Source organism: Hyposmocoma kahamanoa, unplaced genomic scaffold (genome assembly GCF_003589595.1).
Source record: "Hyposmocoma kahamanoa isolate Upper Pololo Valley unplaced genomic scaffold, ASM358959v1 86, whole genome shotgun sequence".
Classification (NCBI taxonomy): domain Eukaryota; kingdom Metazoa; phylum Arthropoda; class Insecta; order Lepidoptera; family Cosmopterigidae; genus Hyposmocoma; species Hyposmocoma kahamanoa.
In genome coordinates, this window is record NW_020654289.1 from 5,594,858 (window position 1) to 5,614,382 (window position 19,525).

The 19,525-nt window shown below is 36.2% G+C and overlaps 4 protein-coding genes across 4 annotated transcripts in view; 2 read left to right on the forward strand and 2 right to left on the reverse strand.

The window, feature by feature from the left end:
• LOC113234669 (microfibrillar-associated protein 1) overlaps positions 1-8,321 on the reverse strand; it is a 9,288-nt gene extending 967 nt beyond the window's left edge. Inside the window, exons 1-8 of the mRNA XM_026470092.1 lie at positions 8,175-8,321; positions 6,750-6,943; positions 6,186-6,397; positions 5,385-5,497; positions 5,050-5,231; positions 3,168-3,292; positions 1,410-1,553; positions 937-1,033 (exon numbers count right to left, since the gene is read on the reverse strand). Of these exons, the coding sequence (XP_026325877.1) occupies positions 937-1,033; positions 1,410-1,553; positions 3,168-3,292; positions 5,050-5,231; positions 5,385-5,497; positions 6,186-6,397; positions 6,750-6,943; positions 8,175-8,250 (1,143 nt within the window). The 5' untranslated portion in view covers positions 8,251-8,321. The remainder of the gene's footprint in view (positions 1-936; positions 1,034-1,409; positions 1,554-3,167; positions 3,293-5,049; positions 5,232-5,384; positions 5,498-6,185; positions 6,398-6,749; positions 6,944-8,174) is intronic.
• Positions 8,322-8,748: 427 nt separating this feature from the next.
• LOC113234630 (beta-ureidopropionase-like) lies at positions 8,749-10,201 on the forward strand. Its single transcript, XM_026469992.1, has one exon. It carries the CDS (start codon positions 8,883-8,885, stop codon positions 10,044-10,046), a length of 1,164 nt encoding a protein of 387 aa, XP_026325777.1. The 5' UTR covers positions 8,749-8,882; the 3' UTR covers positions 10,047-10,201.
• A 203-nt stretch (positions 10,202-10,404) lies between these two features.
• Positions 10,405-11,909, reverse strand: LOC113234631 (eukaryotic translation initiation factor 2 subunit 2). Its single transcript, XM_026469993.1, has one exon. The coding sequence runs from the start codon at positions 11,907-11,909 to the stop codon at positions 10,968-10,970; it is 942 nt and encodes a 313-aa protein (XP_026325778.1). The 3' UTR covers positions 10,405-10,967.
• A 2,311-nt stretch (positions 11,910-14,220) lies between these two features.
• On the forward strand, positions 14,221-19,452 carry LOC113234781 (28S ribosomal protein S30, mitochondrial). Its single transcript, XM_026470262.1, has 5 exons — positions 14,221-14,677; positions 16,344-16,482; positions 17,591-17,738; positions 18,238-18,393; positions 18,638-19,452. The coding sequence occupies exons 1-5, from the start codon at positions 14,238-14,240 to the stop codon at positions 19,405-19,407; spliced, it is 1,653 nt and encodes a 550-aa protein (XP_026326047.1). The 5' UTR covers positions 14,221-14,237; the 3' UTR covers positions 19,408-19,452.
• The last annotated feature ends 73 nt before the right edge of the window (positions 19,453-19,525 follow it).

Sequence of the window (19,525 nt, forward strand, 5' to 3'; positions counted from 1 at the left end):
GTTGGAGAGTTGAAGAAGAGCGCAGAAGTCGGGGGTTGTATTTAACATATAATAGTAATTTGTTATGCAAGGCTGCAAAGTTGTTGTTTAACGAGAATGCTTGTATTGAACCTGAGCAAGCGAAGGAGTCCAAGATTGAATCACGAGCGAAGCGAGTATTTCTTAAATAGAATCCTGAGCGTAGCGAGGGTTGCGAGTCACGAGACGCAAAACAACTTGCTGCCGAATGAAACACACAACTTTTCACCTCACTTAGGGAGGAAAATGGCAGATGAAAGAAAAATATTCATCAAAATTAGTTTTTTTTTCATGTAAAAAAAAAAATTAGGTGCACCACAGTCCATCGTCAAGTTCAAATTTCAAGAACCTTTTCCACATTGAAAAAACGCTTCTGTGTGCAGATTTCTAACGATAAAGAAAGTCTTTCCGAGCCAGTGAGGTGAAAAACATGTTCATTTATTACTTTACACCATATATCACGGCCATAAGCACATCACGACATTTAACATTTGATATAAGGGTGGTATAACTGCAAGCAGGAATCAATGTTTACCTTTTTTTAATTTTGTTTTTAACAAGGTTTGTAACACTTTGGTGTCAATGTCAGCCTTGCATTGTCAATCAAGTAGTAGGGAAGACCTCGCATATGAGTACAGAGTTTTAGCACTAGCCAACGGGTTATCCAGCACAACATTTAACCCGCTAACCTGTCACATATCCCCTAATTTAAATTGGCTTCTTATAACTGCATAATTGTCACATTCCATTAAATGTAGCATATCTTCGAGTTGGTTACAAAACTGACATAGCTTAGATTCCGCTCTTTTTAAGCATCTCTGCAAGCATGAAGTCTAAATGCCAAGGCCAATGTATTTCTAGGAAGTGTGCTGTCTTCAAACCAGGACTTTCGCGGTGGAAGCTCTTGGAATTGCTTACCTTAGGCAGCACAGTCTTGTCGAAGTGATCGTCCAATGTGGGTCCAGAGAAGTCCTGCTTGAAAACTTCCTCCTCCTTGTCCAAGTAGAATGCACCTCTGGAATGTCACAATATAATAACACTATTACTTTAGAAGTAAAATGTAATATCTACTGCAAATATGTAGTAATAACATGAGTATTTCAATTCAAGAATAATTTTTAAATCATTTAAATTTTGATATGTAGTAAGCGACATGCCTGTCCAAAGCAGTTGCAGTGTTACTCAGAGCCATAAATCGCAAAGGCATAAGTTGACAAGTGCCTGTAATTACACCAGCACCCTTCCGGAACGCAATAATGCTCACTTTACTGCTTGGCGGCAGAAATACTGTATGGTGGTGGTACGGTGGCAGTACTTCCTTGGACGAACTCTTGAGATGATACTATATTAATGATGTGAAAAGCAAGTCTTTAGCATTACAGCTGCTTTACCTGTGGTAGTACTTCTGCAGGAACTTGTACTTGCCCTTGACGGGCTTGTTGGTGAGCACCTTGGGGCGCAGGCGCAGCTCGGCGCGCCGCTCCTCCTCGCTCATGTTGCGCAGGCGCTCCATCGCCACCAGCTCCTTCTCCGCGCTGGCGTTGTGGGCGAAACACATTACGTTCATTAGAGGTACACTTGTGACGCCTAGCACGGGCCCCGCGACAGCAAAGGGCTAAATTCTAAGTCATACTATTTGGTTATATTCAATAATTACATTTAATATAATATTTAACTGCCTCTGTGATCGAACGGTTAGCACGTCGGACTGCCGCGTAGAGGGCCCAGGTTCGATTCCCGGGCCGGGAGAAATAGTTGTATGGTTGCATTCAATATAATAATTTAATATTCAGTCAGGATGTTTATCACCATGATATTCAATTATTTTTTGTGAAATTACTCCACTAGTTTTATTATAATTATTAATATAACGATCGAACACTTCGATCCGGCCGGATTCGAACCGACGTCTTCTAACAAACCGTGTCAGACGCTGTGCCAAGTAAACCACAGAACGAACCAGCGGACCTTACGAATTTTTCTATGTACTTGTTTGTCAGATCTTTATATCGGGCTTTTATCGACTTTTTAGCCGTAGCGCCATCTATGAGAAATCTATGGAAGTATTCCGTCATCCAGTTAGGCACCTTTACAGCTACCAGCCCAAATTAAACCCAACCAGATTAAATTATTATATCACATTATTAGATTGCATTATTCTTAATTAGTAATGGAAAACATACTTTACGCAATACATTCATTATAAATAATTATTAATGAGATGTCAAAGTATTTTTATTTGTATTATTATTGTTATTTGTTTTCATATAATCATCAAAAAAAACATTTTAGTCATGTAAACGTGCTGATGCTGCTGGTGGCGTTGTGTCTTGTTGGATGGAATGTAGTAGTAGCCTCCGCAGTCTCCATACATCTTACTTAGTAAGTTTAGTAGTTCAAAAGTTGAAAATCCAGTTTTATAGGTATTTATTCAGGTTTAATAATAATATTACGATCTTAAAAATGTAAACGGTGTAAAAGGTCCAAAAAGATAAAAATTGATGAGTTCGCTACCGCGATCGGGACGGTGTGACGATGGAACTAAACAAAATCAGAGTGAGGCAAAGAATGGAACAATTAAATATTTGAATTTAAATACGAGTGTGAGAATAAAATAAGATATTTAAATAAAAAGGTGGAATGACGATGCAAGGTGGTCACACCGCCACAATACCCGGGGGGCCGAGTTACACCGTCACAGTCATAATAACATTTATTGACAAGAAATGCCTTTAGTTGTTTATTGAATTGTGTGAGTCTTTGCAGGTTTTTAATATAACTGGTTAATTGATTATAAATTCTAATTAACATGGTGTACGGGCCAGATGTATCTAAGTTCATTTCGGAGAAAGGTACTCGAGGTTTCTTTAAGTTTCTGTTATTTCGTTTATCATTCGTTAGACTTGAATAAAAATGTGGGTGCTTCCTAACAAATTCATATGACTCGAGAACATAGAGAGAAGCAAGGGTCAGTACTACTTGGTACTTGGTGTAACGGGCTAGGGTCAGTATTTGACACTTAACAAAGTGAGGTCTACAAGATTTTATTTGGTCTACATTAGTTAGCATACAATGGTTTTACCTTTTCAATTTTAGCTATTGAAATGGTGGTAAAAGCGAAAATATAATAATGAAAATGCGATACATACGCTTCTCGTTCCTCCTTGTCACGTTTGACTCTCTTCATCTCGCGCAGCTTCCACGCTTCATACTCGAGCTCATCATTTTCATCATCTGTACACACGTCTTCTATGTTGCCGTCTTTTTGTTCGCCCTGCGAATATCACAATGTTTCATCAATCAAGTCAATAAAGGTATATCGTCGCTTTACTTTCTCACAACTTAAAGCACAAAGTTGCACTGAAATGCAGGAAATGGATTGTATATACACATTTTTCAGGCTGATTTCATATCACATAGCCTTCATATTCACAAACTGGCTTTTACCCATTCTTAAATTACCCTTGAAAATAAATTTAAAATAAATAGAAATTTCTTGGGTTTCCGCGATTGTTACACATAGGCAATGAAACTATCTTTCCGGATTTAAATCGCGCATATATTTCAAACAAAACGACGACGTAACTGGTTGATGACTGTACCACCTCAGTCAACCGTGACAATCCGTGAGCATGGGACCTGTAAAGGGCTCGAAACGCCGGTTTATTTGAAAAAACAAATATACGCGATTTAAATCCGGAAATATAGTTTATTTTCCTATAAATAGAAAGCTTTGCCATCTCCTGCATCACTCTTTATACAATACGAAGAATCTATATAAACAGTATACTAGACATCAAGTAAAAAGAAAAGAACATCGAGTATATAACCAGAAATAGAGACGAAATAATGGCCATATATTCCTGGTATCACTTATAAACATTAACTCACGTTTGCACTGAAATATAGGAAGCGCCAACAACTGTGTACGTCTCCATATATTCCAAAAATATTCTGTATTTATTGTAATAAAGATAATATCTCCAACAATGGTGTGCTGTTTCATTTGGTGGTGTGGGAAAAAACAGCAAAACATCTAATTACAAAAAAGTGAATCAAATTTCATTGGTAATTAAATATATAATTTTGCAATTTTCGTCCATTATAGCAAAACTCAAGTTAACTGGTCGATTTGAAGTGACGACACCCGTCAATTGTTTTGAATCCGGGCTGGCCAATCGGAGCGCAGTTGTCACAGTAATGATATGGCAGAATAGTTTTCAAACAAATTAAATGACATTTCGTCTCTATTTCTGGTTATATACTCGATGGAAAATAATTGTTTTTCCATCCTCTAAGAAAAAAGAACCATTCGTCCTACCAACTGAACCTTATGATTTTTTTTGTTTGTGATTTTAACGGCTTTTTTGGCGTAGCGCCACCTATGTGAAATCTATGAAGTTTTTTCTTCACTCAATCAGGTACATTTACAGCTACCAGGGGTTGACAAAAGATGACGCGTTATAATTATTCAACTAATTGTAATACATATTATGATTTTTACTAACATATTGTTTTAAAATTATTAATACAAAGAAAAGTCCTGTCAGGTCAAAGGAATATTATTAATTATTGGTACTTTTATCTGCAGAATGTCAGAATAAATTTATTATTATCTGTGGCCTCCAGTGTAATGCCTTCATTTTTCCCTCTTAGATTCAGATTCATTTATTTCTCAAATATAATACTACAGTATAAATTGCACTACATGTCAAAGTATAAGAAGTGATATTGGGATCACAAACAATAATGAAAATCGTAAAGTGAAAACTATACAATAATATTATGAAATTAACAATTCTTTCATAATAATACTGGCATCATTAAATTCTGTATTCAAATTAGAGGAAATAGTACAAAAGTAGTGAAAGTGCGATAAAAATGCGATATTATTAAATAAAATAGAAAATAAATTTGTGTACATGTTACATTTTAAGTTCCCTAAATTTATTTACGAAGTATAAAGGGTTTTCCAAGAACAGGTCTTTCAGTTGGTGCCTAAATGTTTCACGGATATATTATGTAAAGTACCTGTGTGGCCCTTTGTTCAGCTCTTATGGTCTCCTCAACGAGCTTTAACGCTTCACGCCTCCGTTCCTCCTTCTCCTTCCTAGCGTCTGCCTCTTCGCGCTTCTGTTGTTTCAGCTTCCGCTCTCGTTCAGCGACAGTCATACGTTCCGATGCGCGTACGAATACAGGCTTCACTCGGGGACCTAAACATTTATTATTTTTATTCAATTATTTTCCTTTGTTTATTAAATTACACTTCGAGTCTGTTATTACCATAACTGTAAACGGAGAACAAGATCATAATTAAGGTGCAATGTTACTGGTATGTGTAAGTTACAACAATAGCTGAATGTTACCTGTGTCCTCTTCACTGTCAGTGTACTCTGTATCTGATGAGCCACTATCCTCTTTGTCCCCATCCAACATTTCCTCATCATCATCATGGCCTAGGGCTTCTTTCTCAGCCTCTCTGTAAATTTATCTATAATTATTTATTTGCTGTGAATGATGATGGGCTTTCATAGCCACTTGTCAAGCTAGTTTTACCTATAGCAGAAACAACATCTTACATCATAAGATATTAAAAATAATACCGACAATACTTGTTGGCACTAACTGCACTTGTACTAAGTTTGAGTAAAGTAAAAACGGAAATTTAGCACTTTAAGCTTATCCACAATTCCTCCTACAAGCCAGTCTCTAACACTCAAAGACCCTGATTAATGCCTAAAGCTGTTGACACGGTAGACTCTAGCAAGGGGCTAACCTAAAAATGTACCTTAGGCTCTCTGAGATATTGTGATTTAAATAAACATATATCAAAGTTCAAGTTAAGTGAGAGCAGAGAGAGAGAATGCTTCTGCACCTCCTAAGCCAATATTGTTCTCTAATGGGTAAACAAAACTCGCTTTTAGGGAAATTATGCACCAGGCAGAGGAGGTAAAGATAACTGAAATTAAGAAAATCCTACAGACCACAAATTTTGTTGGTCTTGGTTCTGAATTGTAATTACTGATGATTCAAATAGTTAAATTACAGGTGACAGTGATAAAGCCAGAAATATAATAATAAATACAAAGTGAATTGAAAAATAGTGTTCTGTTAAGCAAGACTTATGTTCTGTTTTACATGTTAGTCCACAAAGTTTAAAACATTACCTAGCTGCAAGTTTGGCTTTAAGTGCCTGTCGTCTTCTCTCGATTTCCTCTTCATCCAAATCATCTTCACTCTCAGAGCTGTCCCTTGCTTCATGCGCGCTGGATTCTGACTCTGGTTCAGGTTCAGCGTCAATGATTTCTGGCTCATGCTCTTCGCGTCGGCGAGGCGAGTGCACTGCTTGACGGAGACGCCGCAAACGCGGGTCATCCACCTGGGGATATTATATTTCATAATAAAGACTTCATGGAGGTCAACAATGGAGTTACAGAGTAGTTACAGTAAAGGTTTTTGCTCTCAACTTGAGTGCTTACTGTTGTAAGTTGTCTTATTAGTTCATACATTGCTTTGCGTGCTATGTAAACTTGCTACAACATAGCATTTTGTCACCCCTGTTGCAGTTGTCACTCTCTGACCCCAATTGTCAGACTTATTAAATTTATTATTTTTACATAGAAATTTTGTAATCAGAAAATTCAGAAAATGTATTACTGGTAGTGAGTATATGCGCATACAAGGATGTGACACTCACACTAGTGCATATATTGCTAATAAACACAGCTTACCTCTTTCTCAGAATCACTGTGCTCCTCCTCCTTCCTACTGATAACCACTGGCAGTGTCTGCCTCCGCTCAGGTCGCTGCTGCTCTATAAAGTCTTCGATATCAGAATCTTCTGATGATGACACCCCTTGGGCATAGTCTGGCTTTTTTCCTGATATGTACCTTTGGACTTTCACTTTTTGCATAGAAATTTCGCCTGAAAAACAAAATAAAGTGTGCAGCAATATTTGAATGAATGATAAGTTACTCTCACAAGGCTTACTTATGACTAAAATACAGTTTTGTTACTATAATTGTAACAATTTGGGACACTGAAAGAGATTTAATTATAAAGGGTTATAACCCCGGTATGACTAATCACCAGGCCCTCTCCCTCTAAGATAATATTAATCATCTTCTTATGAATTTCAGCTTGGAGAAGTTTTACCCAGACTAAACCATAGTTTCCCAAAGTGGTCCCTACGGCCCCCCAGTGGGCGCTGAAGACTCGTAGGGTGGCAGTATGGGCTTCGGAAATAATTGGGGGATGTTGACGCTTTTCAAAAAAAAAACTAAATTGTCTATATAATATATAAACTATACTACATATATAGGAAATGAAACTATTTTTCCGGATTTAAATCGCGTATATTTGTTTATTCAAACAAACCGACATTTCGGGCCCTTTACAGGTCCCATGGTTACGGTTGACTGAGGTGGTACAGTATTCAACCAGTTATGTCTAACATTGATGCAAACCACCCTATTTTTTCACTATATTTACAATAGTTATTAATTAAATAGCTTATTTTTAATTATACAAAGAAAACATTCCAATTTACTTCATATTGATGTATTAATTACTTCATATTGATGTCATAAGATTGTGCGATTAGATTTTTATATTGATACAAAACCATCATCTACACATCATAGCCCTACGAGTGGTTGGAGACCTGTTCTTGAGATTGCTTGTCAAATTAACAACTCTTTTTTTCACCATAGCTTAAGTTGTTGTTCAGCCACTTATTTGTTTTACTAAAACCTATAAGAAAATGTGAAAAGGCAATATGTCTTTGTGGAATAACCTATCAAGTATTTGTGTTGGAAGACTCAGTGCCATGTTGATACAAAATGACTGATTGCAAGAGATTTTTGCAGTTATTAAGACAAATAGGCAGTTATTGAAGGTTTTTGCGTAGGTTCGAATGATTCTTTGCATAGTATTTGGTTGGAATAAAATATGTGGTCAGTACAAAGCAATTAATTGATCGTTCCAGTTCATCATAGAAGTTTCAATAAAATAGAACAGACATTTCATAGATTTTTAGGATTAACTATTTTTGACATCCAACTTGCCATGACTTCAAAGTACAGTTTCATGAGTTTATCGCAAGAGAAGTAATGGTACAGATCGGTACTAAATAATTTATCGAAGTGCATCATACCTTTTTCATTTCGAACAGGCACTGCACCAGCTGTGCTTTGGATCCCAATGGGCTGAGCTGGTAAAGTATTGTTCATTGTGATACAAAATTATTTATCTGTATTCTTAATAGAAATGCAATTACGTATAAAAACACTGCTCGAAATCGAAATTAACAAGGCGAAAAGAAGAAATAAGAACGGACAAAATCACAAACTGAACCATACAGCTGTCAAAATTCTTCGTTGTTCAGATACACAGACTGTGGCTTAATATAAAAAAATTAAGAGATGAACCAAAAAGTTATTCATTGTAAAAATGTAATATAATTATTTATTACATAATTACATAGCATCATTACATGGTCAATGCATCATTACAATAAATTATTATAACACCGCTTTCAACAAATAACAGAGAAATTCATGCATGTATACAAACTGCAAAAAGATATATACTTAATTGTTGCTTGTGTTTGGTTACCTACATACATATTACCGTATTAACTAAACCACATATACTATACTATAAAACGTTCATCACACACATCCATTTCTAATGCTATTTGTTTCATTTATATGTTCTCTCTCGTTCACACGTTTTAACACCCATAAATATCAAGAAATTATCTTAAAAATGTGATAAGTTTCTGATTTTAACAGCGAGGTGGTTACGAAAAGGTTATTTTAATTATTTGAATTGTTTCTTATCTATTAAACAACAACTCAGAATGGCATCTTCGAATGAAACCGAAAGTTTAGACAAAATTATCACCGCTAATCTATCAGATGAAGATTTGAAAGAATACAACAGGATCCACTATGGAAGGCCCAAACACTTGGAGATCCCTATAAAGACGAGTAGTGAAGAATTCGCTACGGAAAATAACTTCGACATTGCTGCATATAACTTCCCAGCAAGGAAAGAGGAAACCAGAACTCCTAGAGTGGTGAAAATTGGAGTTATACAGCATTCTATTGTGGCCCCAACTGATAAGCCTATATTAGAACAGAGACAGGCTATTTTCGACAAAATTCGAAAGTTCATTGAGGTAGCAGCGAATGAAAGTGTTAATATACTTTGTCTGCAAGAAGCATGGAGCATGCCCTTTGCCTTCTGTACCAGAGAAAAACATCCATGGTGTGAATTTGCCGAGTCTACTGTGAATGGACCCAGCATTGTATTCCTTAAAGAACTTGCAGCAAAACATGGCATGGTCATAGTATCACCCATTCTTGAAAGAGATGATATGCATGGTGACTCAATCTGGAACACAGCAGTGATTATAAACGAAACTGGCAAAGTTATTGGTACGCATAGGAAAAACCATATTCCTAGGGTTGGAGACTTCAATGAATCTACATATTATTTCGAAGGCAATACTGGCCATCCAGTATTTGATACTAAGTTTGGTAAGATAGCTGTCAACATTTGTTACGGTCGTCACCATCCTCTGAACTGGCTGATGTTTGGAATCAATGGAGCCGAGATAGTCTTCAATCCTTCAGCTACTGCAGCTGGCTTGAGTGAGCATCTCTGGGCAATTGAAGCAAGAAACGCAGCTGTTGCTAATAACTACTTCACCTTTGCCATAAATAGATTAGGGACTGAGGAATTCCCTAATGAATTTACATCTGGAGATGGAAAGCCTGCCCATAAAGACTTTGGTCATTTCTATGGCTCCAGTTATGCTAGTGGTCCTGATGGCACGAGGACTCCTGGATTGTCAAGGGTAAAAGATGGCCTGCTCATGGCAACTATAGATTTAAACTTATGTCGCCAGATTAAAGATAAATGGGGCTTTGTTATGACCCAACGTCTTGATTTGTATGCTGAGAGTCTAAGTAAGGCTTGTAAGTTTGATTATGAACCTCAAATTGTTAAAAAAAACTAAACGCTACCCTAATATTAGAGAATGAACTATTTTATAAGCATTACTAATTGAATTTACATGCATTTTGTAATGGTTATATTTCTAACACTATATTTTTATCTTTTTGTAATGTTAATACTTTGACTATTGTTATTTTATTATACAAAAATAAAGAATTTTATGATCTGGGTTTCAGGGTTTGTTAATAGTGTGTTTTTGTTCATTATCTCATTTATAATAGATAACTGATAATATGACGAAAATGTCTTTGTTATCTGTAAAACACAAATATTGATATGTAGTCGCCACCTAAATGTAAATAAGTTGAAGGAGACTAGCTTAAATAAAAGATCCATTTATAAAACATTGTGTATCAATGAGAATAATACAGGAGTTGGCTATACATAAATATATGAATTAGAGTTGGGGTACATCCAGAACCTTTAGCATTTGAGCACATTATCAATGAGGTCACACTGTAAGTAATTTTGTGTACAAACTGGGCCTTCACAATTTTTAAATGGTCACACCCAGTTCTGTAATTCAGTGTTTCTGAATGTAAACAAGATGCAATTTATGTAAAACAATAGAAATACTCACGACGCAATACAAAATATTATATTACAATGTTTTAATACCTCACAAGTTAAATGAAATTGTAAGAATGAATGTCATATGAAAGATAAAAAAGTTCAATTTTTTCTAACTATACTTGGTTGAAATTAATGATGTTGAACATAAACTAGTTCATGACTATTTACACAATCTCTCAGACAACATTCATTCTTTGGGACATCAAAATTGCACAACAAAATAATACTACATACATTTACAACCAGCACCCAATTCATTGCAGGTGACAATAACCGTATAGCAGGGACTATAACTGCATGTACCCCAGAACCTTGACTGTAAAATTGTTTATCACTAAGCACTAACATTCTATGCAGTCTTTGCACGGATAGCAGCACGCTTGCCTGTGACAGCCTGGAAACCTGATTTAATACTCGCTACTGAGCAACGCGATCCACATGTCTCACACTGTAGGAAGAACAATCTTGTGTCTTTTTGCAGGATAGTGTCTGGAGAGCGACAAGTATGACATGTTACATATTCCTTAATATACCGACGCAAGACATTCTCTATTTGCTTCTGCTGAAAACGACCCTTGATGATGAGCTGGCTGTTTCCGTCCACAGACCCACTTGTACCCAACTCTGCTAATAAGAAGTCAAGTAAATGTTTTGGTTGTCTGTGAAGTGTTTTGCAAATTTCTGTAAAGTTTGCAAAAGAGGTCTTCTTCGTTCCAATCCTGACAACCTGTGGGGGCCTCATGATAAACTTTTGCTTTTTACCAGAAACCATGTTGGGATTCTTCTCACGCATGATCTCGAAGACACGATCGAGCAGTTCATCGTATGTATAATCGCGCTCACTGTCGTGCCAATCGCCGTGCGTGTCGTCTATATTCTCTTGGTCCGCAAGGTTAGCTTCATCCTCTAGAATGAACTCGTCTACATTTTTCTTCTTCTTCTTCTTTTTAGTTTTGGAGAAGTCTATGTCAAGGTCCAGATCATCAACTACCTCCTCCTCCTCCTCCTTCGTCTCGGGCTCCTCTGCCGGAGGCCTGTCCTCGCGAGCCTCCGGCAGAGCACTGTCCATATCGTCTAGGTTGAACACTGGCTTCTTTTTCTTTTTCTTCTTCTTGCCAAAATTGTCTAGATCGAGAGTGTCGTCCTCCGGGACATCGACGTCACCCGTCTCAGCGGGCACCTCCACGCTCGTGCTTTCGCCTTGCTCAGCCAATGCGGCCTCCATATCGAAGCCAGTCTTCTTCTTCTTCTTCTTTTTTAACGAAGGATCAAATACCATGTCGTCATCCATGATTTACTGTGTAATTAGTAACTAATGTGCACGAGAAATTGAAGAATTGGGTTATGTTTCACCACTTTCAAAGACAATTTGGCAGATGGCTGTCAAAAAGTTGCATCAGCTTTTCTTGCGTTCAAAAACTTGTATGTATCATGAACATGATCAAGAAAACGAAACCAAAAAATTTTGATAGTGTGTGTATCCGAACGGTAATATTTCTCCCCCTCTCTCTCTCTCCACGAGTATGTACATTTTTTTTTCTTATTTCATTTGGCTCTTCGCGGTAAGCGTTTTAGCCACTTTCAAAGTGTTTTGACTAACTTGTTTTTAAAACGGGGAAACTTTCGTAATATTATGGAATGTAATTTGGAAACGGGATTCGAAAGTTGGAGAAAAAGTGAAAAAGTAATCAGGCGAGGAATTATGAGATGTAAATAAACATGGTATAAATAAAGAATAAACATTATATTATTATTACAGCTGTTAAATTTTTATACATTATATGAAGAAATATTCGGCTCAGCGCGGGTAAAGATGAGTTTTAACCCGATAAATATCCAATAAATATCCGTTTTTACTGAGTATTTATCCCAAAACATGGATATTCATTTTCATTGTTTTTTATAATAAAATTCATTTTAATTCCCTTTTTATGAAATAATTACGTACAATAACTTCTCATTTTGCTATTGTTTTATGTAACAATACTGTTTTAGTATCTACGTTTTTCGAGTCTATAACATCTCACTAATTGTGGTAGGAATGTAAACCAATTGCAACATACTCACACTACAACACTTGTAACATTTAGTAGCCTCCTTCACCGGGAGCATTCGCCTGTAATGTAACAATCTGTTCAGATTGTAAGGCTGCGACTCCACCAGATATGGTGGAAATGTTTTCAAGTCTTTACTTAAGTTAGATACCTGCGAGTGCCCGCGAGTGCCTAGAGTGCCTGCGAATGTCTTTGAGTGTCAGCGAGTGCCTTTGAATGCCCGTAAGTGCCTTTGAGTGGCCGCGAGTGCCTTTGGGTGCCAGCGAGTGCCTTTGAGTGTTCGCGAGTGCTTTTGAGTGCTTTTGACTGCTTTTAAGTGCCAGCGAGTGTCTATGAGTGCCCGCGAGTGCCTTTAAGTGTTTATGAGTGCCCGACAGTGCCTTCGAGTGGTTTTGAGTGCCATTGAGCGCCAGCGAGTGCCTTTGAGTGCCATTGAGTACCTTTGAGTGCCAGCAAGAGCCTTTGAATGCATTTCATCGCCTTTGAGTACCATCGAGTGCCTTTGAGTGCTTTTGAGTGTCATTGAGTGTGCCAGCGAGTGCCTTTGAGTGCTATTGAGTGGATGGCACTCGCGGGCACTCAAACGCACTCAAAAGCACTCAAGACACTCAAAGGCAGTCGCTGGCACTTAAAGATACCAAAGGCACTCAAGACATTTCAACGTATTCAAAGGTATTCAAAGGTACTCGCGAGAACTCAAAGGCACTCACGGGCACTAAAAGACTCAAAGGCATTCAGGACACTCGCGGGCACTAAAGGGCACTCGAAGACACTCAAGGGTACTCAAGACACTCAAAGGCTTTCAAACGCACTCAAAGAACTTGATTGAATTTATCAAATTGTTTTTCTGTTTGTTTCAATTAAAAATCAAAAATTAATAAAAAAGAGACAAATTCTTGTGTTTTATTCTGCTTTTATGTAGAGAAAATCTGCAGGACAAAGTAACAATACCTCAAGATACTTTTATGAGTACGATACTTTTGTGCGATACTACTCATGAGTATAGTATCGATACTTTTGATTCGATACCGTGTCCCCATCCATTTCATTTTTTTTTTGTTAATATTATTGGCTTTGCCTTCGCATTTAGCCTTTCATTGGGTAAATGCAAAGGCAGGTGTTGGGGAAGCAGAATAATATAAAAAAAATAAGATAAAAAAATTTATTTAGTGACGGTCTGTTTCTCGTTTTGATTCAATATTGCCTGCTTTTGAGAACAAACGTTCTGAAGAACTTTGAAAGAGGCAAATGGTGGCATACAATATTATAGCCAAGTAATTTGTGATAAAGATTACCCTTAAAAAAATCGCTAGATAGCTTGCGTTATGATATGAGGTGTCCTAAGCAGGAATTATTTGAAACGATACGATACTTGTCAAAAAGTATTAATACCTGAAAAATATCGGTATTGGAGGGAAAGTATCGATACCAAAAAATATCGATACTTTTCCGAGTCCCATATTGTGAGTAGTGTTCTGTGATCCCATATCTTTAAAAAAAATTGTGGTCCTTAAAAATGGAATAACCTCAATTCTGTATAATTTGAACAGTAAAAACAAACAAAAATGCATTTATTGAGAGGTCATAGGTCGTTTCCGAAGCTCAAACAATTTACAGCAAGACAATCGTCTCAAGTTGCGTTTAACCAAGACGAATACACTGAAATGCCGGAGTATCCTCCGATAGTGGATATGTCTTTAAAAGCTAGGAAGTTACGGGAGCAGCAGGCTATTCACGAGAAGATAAGGAAATTAAATACTGTAGAAGAGAAGCAGATAGGTTTGAACATGCCTCGGTATTATGGTTTCCGTAGTGTGATATTCAAGGATGACAAGGTGCCGTATAACGCTATGCCACTAGTTCAGGGTTACACGCGGACTCATTTTAAGCTGATAAATAAGCTGCCTGATCCATATTTGGAGACGGCGGCAGCTGCAGACTTGACCGTGAAGGATGTAAAGTCATTTGTTGAAGATGCTATTGTTATTGAATATGAAAAGATTGAGTAAGCATATACTTTTGCTTTTTTATTTACTTTTCAGTCTTATCGTGTAGCAAAGGAGTCTTGAGTATTATGTGACATCTTAAACCTTTGCCATGAGCTCAGCTGTAGATATTAATTGGAGACTACAAAATAATTGACAGTTTTGTGTGGTAAATTGTATATTGCCCCTAGTGAACTACTAAAGAAATATTTTTTTTGTACAAGTATAGTATGTAACAGGCTGGTGTTTGCAACTCTATGACTGGGTGCCTATTTTACGCTTGACCATCTTTGTGTTCAAGTATTTTATGTCTTATTTTGTTGTAAAGTGCAATTTAAAGGCACCATTCCTACTAGGAGTATGCAATATACAAGTTGCTAGTAACTGTAAAATATTCAATAATTTTATATGACGAATTGAACAACAACCTTTACCCAAGACAAGAAAAAAATCTCATTAGTACTTTATTTTTTGCTACAATTAATTTTACAAGCTTACCAACATCTAAAATTAACAAAAATAATGTTCCAAACACAATTTTTGTGCTGTGGGGCACCATGGGTCCATAGGACGCTTGTGGTAGTAAGAGTGCTACAGGCCCCTGTAAGTCCTTTATATGCACCTGGGGTTAAAAATCGTGAGACATAATTTCGTATTCAGAAACAATTGGACATAGTTATGCAAACAAGAACCAACCCACACCTCAAGTGAAATTGAGTTATGTATTTAGGTAGACCACCAGACATGTCCTTTACCCGCTCACAAAAGATCCTGGCAATATACCAAGCCAAAACGGAGAAAATAAAAGTCCTTTAGAGTACCAACCCTAAATAAGTAACTTTTTAATAGCTAAAAAGAACCATCCTACTTAAATTCATATAATGTATTTTTTTAAATATGCTAAATGTTACATGTACTGAAGTACAGTAGATCTTTAGCATTTTCATTACGAAAACTAGAACATGGTTCTCATTAACTAAATAAAAAGATACATAATGTTTTCTGTTTATTGCTATATATATAATAGTTTCCCTATATCATTCTCAATGATACACATATTATTGGTATTGGTGCAATGGGCTGGTTTCCACAACTCGACGTCGAGGCGCCTATTTTGCGTGATACACATAACTCACGTTTCTCTCAAATAATTTATCTATTTATTTCTTCACACTGTTTTCACAAAAATCTAATTACCTCGATAGTGACATTTTGTGGGTTGGTTCTAGTTTGCATAACTATGTCCAATTACAGTAATACCGTGCTTTACGCGAGGGATGCTTTCTGGACAAAATCGCGTTAAGCGAAATTTGCATAGAATGGGGTTGTACTTTTTTGTGTGGCCCACCCGGTGGTATAGCTTTTTGGGCGCTCTTGGGTCTCTAATTTGGCATAACTGGATAACAGACAGTACCAATGTGATTACAAATTAAAGGACCTACCAAGAAAGAACTACCTCTGACAATGCACTTTTAGTAACTGAAAGCTATGGGTTCAAATTAGCCGAATGGGGTAAATTAGCGCGAATTTTGAAAATCGCGCAATGCGGGGTCGCGCGATGCGAGGTTTCACTGTACTAAGAACACCATAAACTCATGGTAGAAATATGGATTACATTTTCTAGTAGGATACTGAAAATTAAATTGTTATGGTTGTAACCTAAACACTGTTAAATGAAATTTTCAGCCGAAACTTTTCACCAAGCTTGGATAAAACAGAGGAAGAACAAAAGGAAAATGCAATAGCAAAATGCATAGTAAAACAGATAAACAGGATCATAACTAACAACCTGGCTGATAAGGTTGCACATATACTCTCAGCACAGGTTTGTAAATAAATACTGCTGCTTTATCAAAATGTATGATATTTATAATGTAATATACAATTATTACATTATAAATATCATATCATATTATGGTTATATTACAATATTATTATGATACTTAATTTAAAACTTAATTTGCACTGAGCTATGTACAACTGGACGCAGTTGCTTTGCTTTGTATTTTAGATTTATTGAAGAGGGAGACATCATACTTGAAATCCGAATTTTGAAAACGGATTTCCGATGAATCCGAAAATTCTATAATATAGAAAAAATACAAGTACAAAAGTTTAACAAAAATATTACTTCGTAACTAAAAAAAAAACTAAAAAGTTTATGAAATGTAAAAATTCAATGTTAATGTTTGGAAATAATGACTTTTTTTTGACGCGGATAATTTAAAATTCTGTTTGTGGAAGCGCAAATAAAAATGTTTAAAAAATACGGATTCTATTTTAAAATCCGGATTTTAAAATTTAGTAAAAATCCGAGAAAATCCAGTTTTTTAAAATTAAGGATTATCCCGAATGCCCTAGATTTACTGCATATTCTTTCACAAAAGCTAAAATACATTTAATATGATAAATCTCTATTTACTTTAAACTTGTGAATTATCAAAATTATTGTGTTCATGCTGCAGACTGCTTAATTTTGAAATTTTCTTTAGTAGATTTTAGAACATTGCTTAATATTCTATCAGTTATCTACTGCATGTTTGCTGTCTACACAAGCATTTCAAAAGTTTTTGTATGGGGAAGTCGGTTTGCGAAATTTAATAAGCGCTCCCTACGTTTCTCAGGAACAGTAGTTTAACAGAGAAACTAAAAACAACGCCATATAATAATATATTGTGAATACTTAACTGTCCTTATTTTCCATTCAATAGCCTTTCTGTCACATTACATGATGTGTACTGTTGATATTCAATTCACTTGTTTTAGAACATAGTGTTGATATTATTATATAACCACTTTATTATTAGAGTACCTAGGTGCAAGTTGCCAAATGTTTTCAAACATGAAATTGTTGTTTTTTCACTTTGATCTATAAAACAAACTATTAGTATGCCAATGCAAAATATATTTATTTTAAAATATATATATTCCAGGTGGACTATGACCCTCGTCATGAAGCCTTCTGGTTTGTTGGTGGCACAGACGTTCCAGCCAGAGTGATCAAGTGGCGGAAACAGTACAAGTGGCTCAGGGAACCGGAACGTCTGCATGAGCCAGTCGACAGACCTGTGCAATACTTAGGTATTATTCGTTTTGTTTATACCTAATTTACACCAAATTCACAGTTCTACATCTTATTATATCAAATGATTGAGAGCTATTTCATGTAAATTACGATGTAAAAAAAATATATAGATATTTATGTTACGAATGATGGCCTCAGTGGTCGAATGGCTTGCACACCGGTTTTCATAGTGTCGCCTTCTCTGAGGTCCTGGGTTGGATCCCCGGCCGGGTCAATGTAGAAACTAACTACCTTTTCTATTTTGTTTCGAATCTGGATGTTTGTGGTATCGCTAATTTCCATAACACAAGTGCTTTAGCTACTTAGCTTGGAACGTGAGCAACGTATGTGATGTTGCCTATTTATTTATGTAAACTAATTAAAATTAAATAATCTACAAGTTGATTTTTTTAGGCACCATTGTAAGAAAATACTAACCAAATAACTTATTTTTAAAACCATAATAAAATGGACATAACAAAGAAATGCATTCAACCGCCTAAATTTTACTTCCAGGTACACCATTCATAGCAATCAGGAGTCATCAACCTTTGAAACCTCTAATACCTTACAGCGAGGCTGAAAATCCAGAGTTCAAAGTACCCAAGTTCACATATGTCCCAGAGTCTGTTGGTTACTTCACTGAGCACAGACATGGCACTAATATTCCTGGTAAAATGTACTCTGTTTGAAATACTTCAGCTGTTACAATATAACATTAGTAACTTTACTGATTTGTAGCTTTTTATAAGTACTATATTTTGTATTTGCTATTCACTAAGTTTATTTCTTCCACTTGTGCCATATTTTTTGACAAACAATCTTTATGCAAGTTCACATAAGTGGAAACTGTACCTCAGATAACATCGTGGACATTCAGGCAAATGGATCTTACACAAAATATTGCTTTTTTTAGGTTTCTGGCCTGGAGACTATGACGAATTTGGACTATTATCTATCCATGGAAGAGGTCACTTGTTAGTTCGAAAAGAATCATATGGCGAGAATGACCAACTTGAAGCCCTGCATTGCCAGGCCATGAAAAACAGCTTTGGTTGGCTATTGGCCCAGGCCAGTTACCAGGGCTTCACCACGTTCAATGACCTCACATATCCTCTAGTCACCCAAACAGTAATAACAAATGGACAACTTTGGTCTTTCTATGCATACCAGCTGAACACTGTCACTATGCACAATGAACAAATTGATGAAAACCCTAAACACAATATCTGTTTTGGATCAACACCTATGAAATTATATGACACTATTGAAGATGGAAAAGTTAAAGGATTGAATGAAGATGTACTAAAAATGTTAGTACAGTTTTACTTAAATTCTCCCGAGGAAAGGGAACATGAGATGAAGCCATACTTAGGCAAAGAAGAAAAAGTAATTGCTGACATTGATGACGATAAGAAACGGTGTTGGTTAGAAGACAGGTACAAGCACCTCGTGTCCAATAGACCTAAACATTTCCTTCTACCTGAAACTTATCTATGGGAAAAGATATACAAAATTGAACATAATACTAGATTTTTCGAAAGGAAAGTTAGACCATTTGAGCTTGGTGTTAATCCATACAAAAGGAAACTGAACGAACACTTGCCGCCGTATATTCCGAAAGTTCTTCGTCCTTACCCGAGAAGTAAAAAGAAGTTTGAAACTACTTACTATCCCGATGTGTAATGAATCATGTAATATTATTAGAATATCTTAGTTATTTATAATGAATTAAATTAGATTTAATATGGTAACTTAAATATTTGTCTTACTCAAATAACACTTGTTCCTTTTTTGAATTGTT

What these genes read in the sequence shown, in the direction of transcription:
- LOC113234630 (XM_026469992.1), top strand. Translation starts at nt 8,883, where the DNA reads ATGGCATCTTCGAATGAAACCGAAAGTTTAGACAAAATTATCACCGCT.
- LOC113234631 (XM_026469993.1), bottom strand. Translation starts at nt 11,909, where the DNA reads ATGGATGACGACATGGTATTTGATCCTTCGTTAAAAAAGAAGAAGAAG.
- LOC113234781 (XM_026470262.1), top strand. Translation starts at nt 14,238, where the DNA reads ATGCATTTATTGAGAGGTCATAGGTCGTTTCCGAAGCTCAAACAATTT. An exon ending in CAGACCTGTGCAATACTTAG is followed by an intron (nt 17,739 to 18,237) that starts GTATTATTCGTT and finishes TTTTACTTCCAG; the next exon opens with GTACACCATTCATAGCAATC. An exon ending in ACATGGCACTAATATTCCTG is followed by an intron (nt 18,394 to 18,637) that starts GTAAAATGTACT and finishes TGCTTTTTTTAG; the next exon opens with GTTTCTGGCCTGGAGACTAT.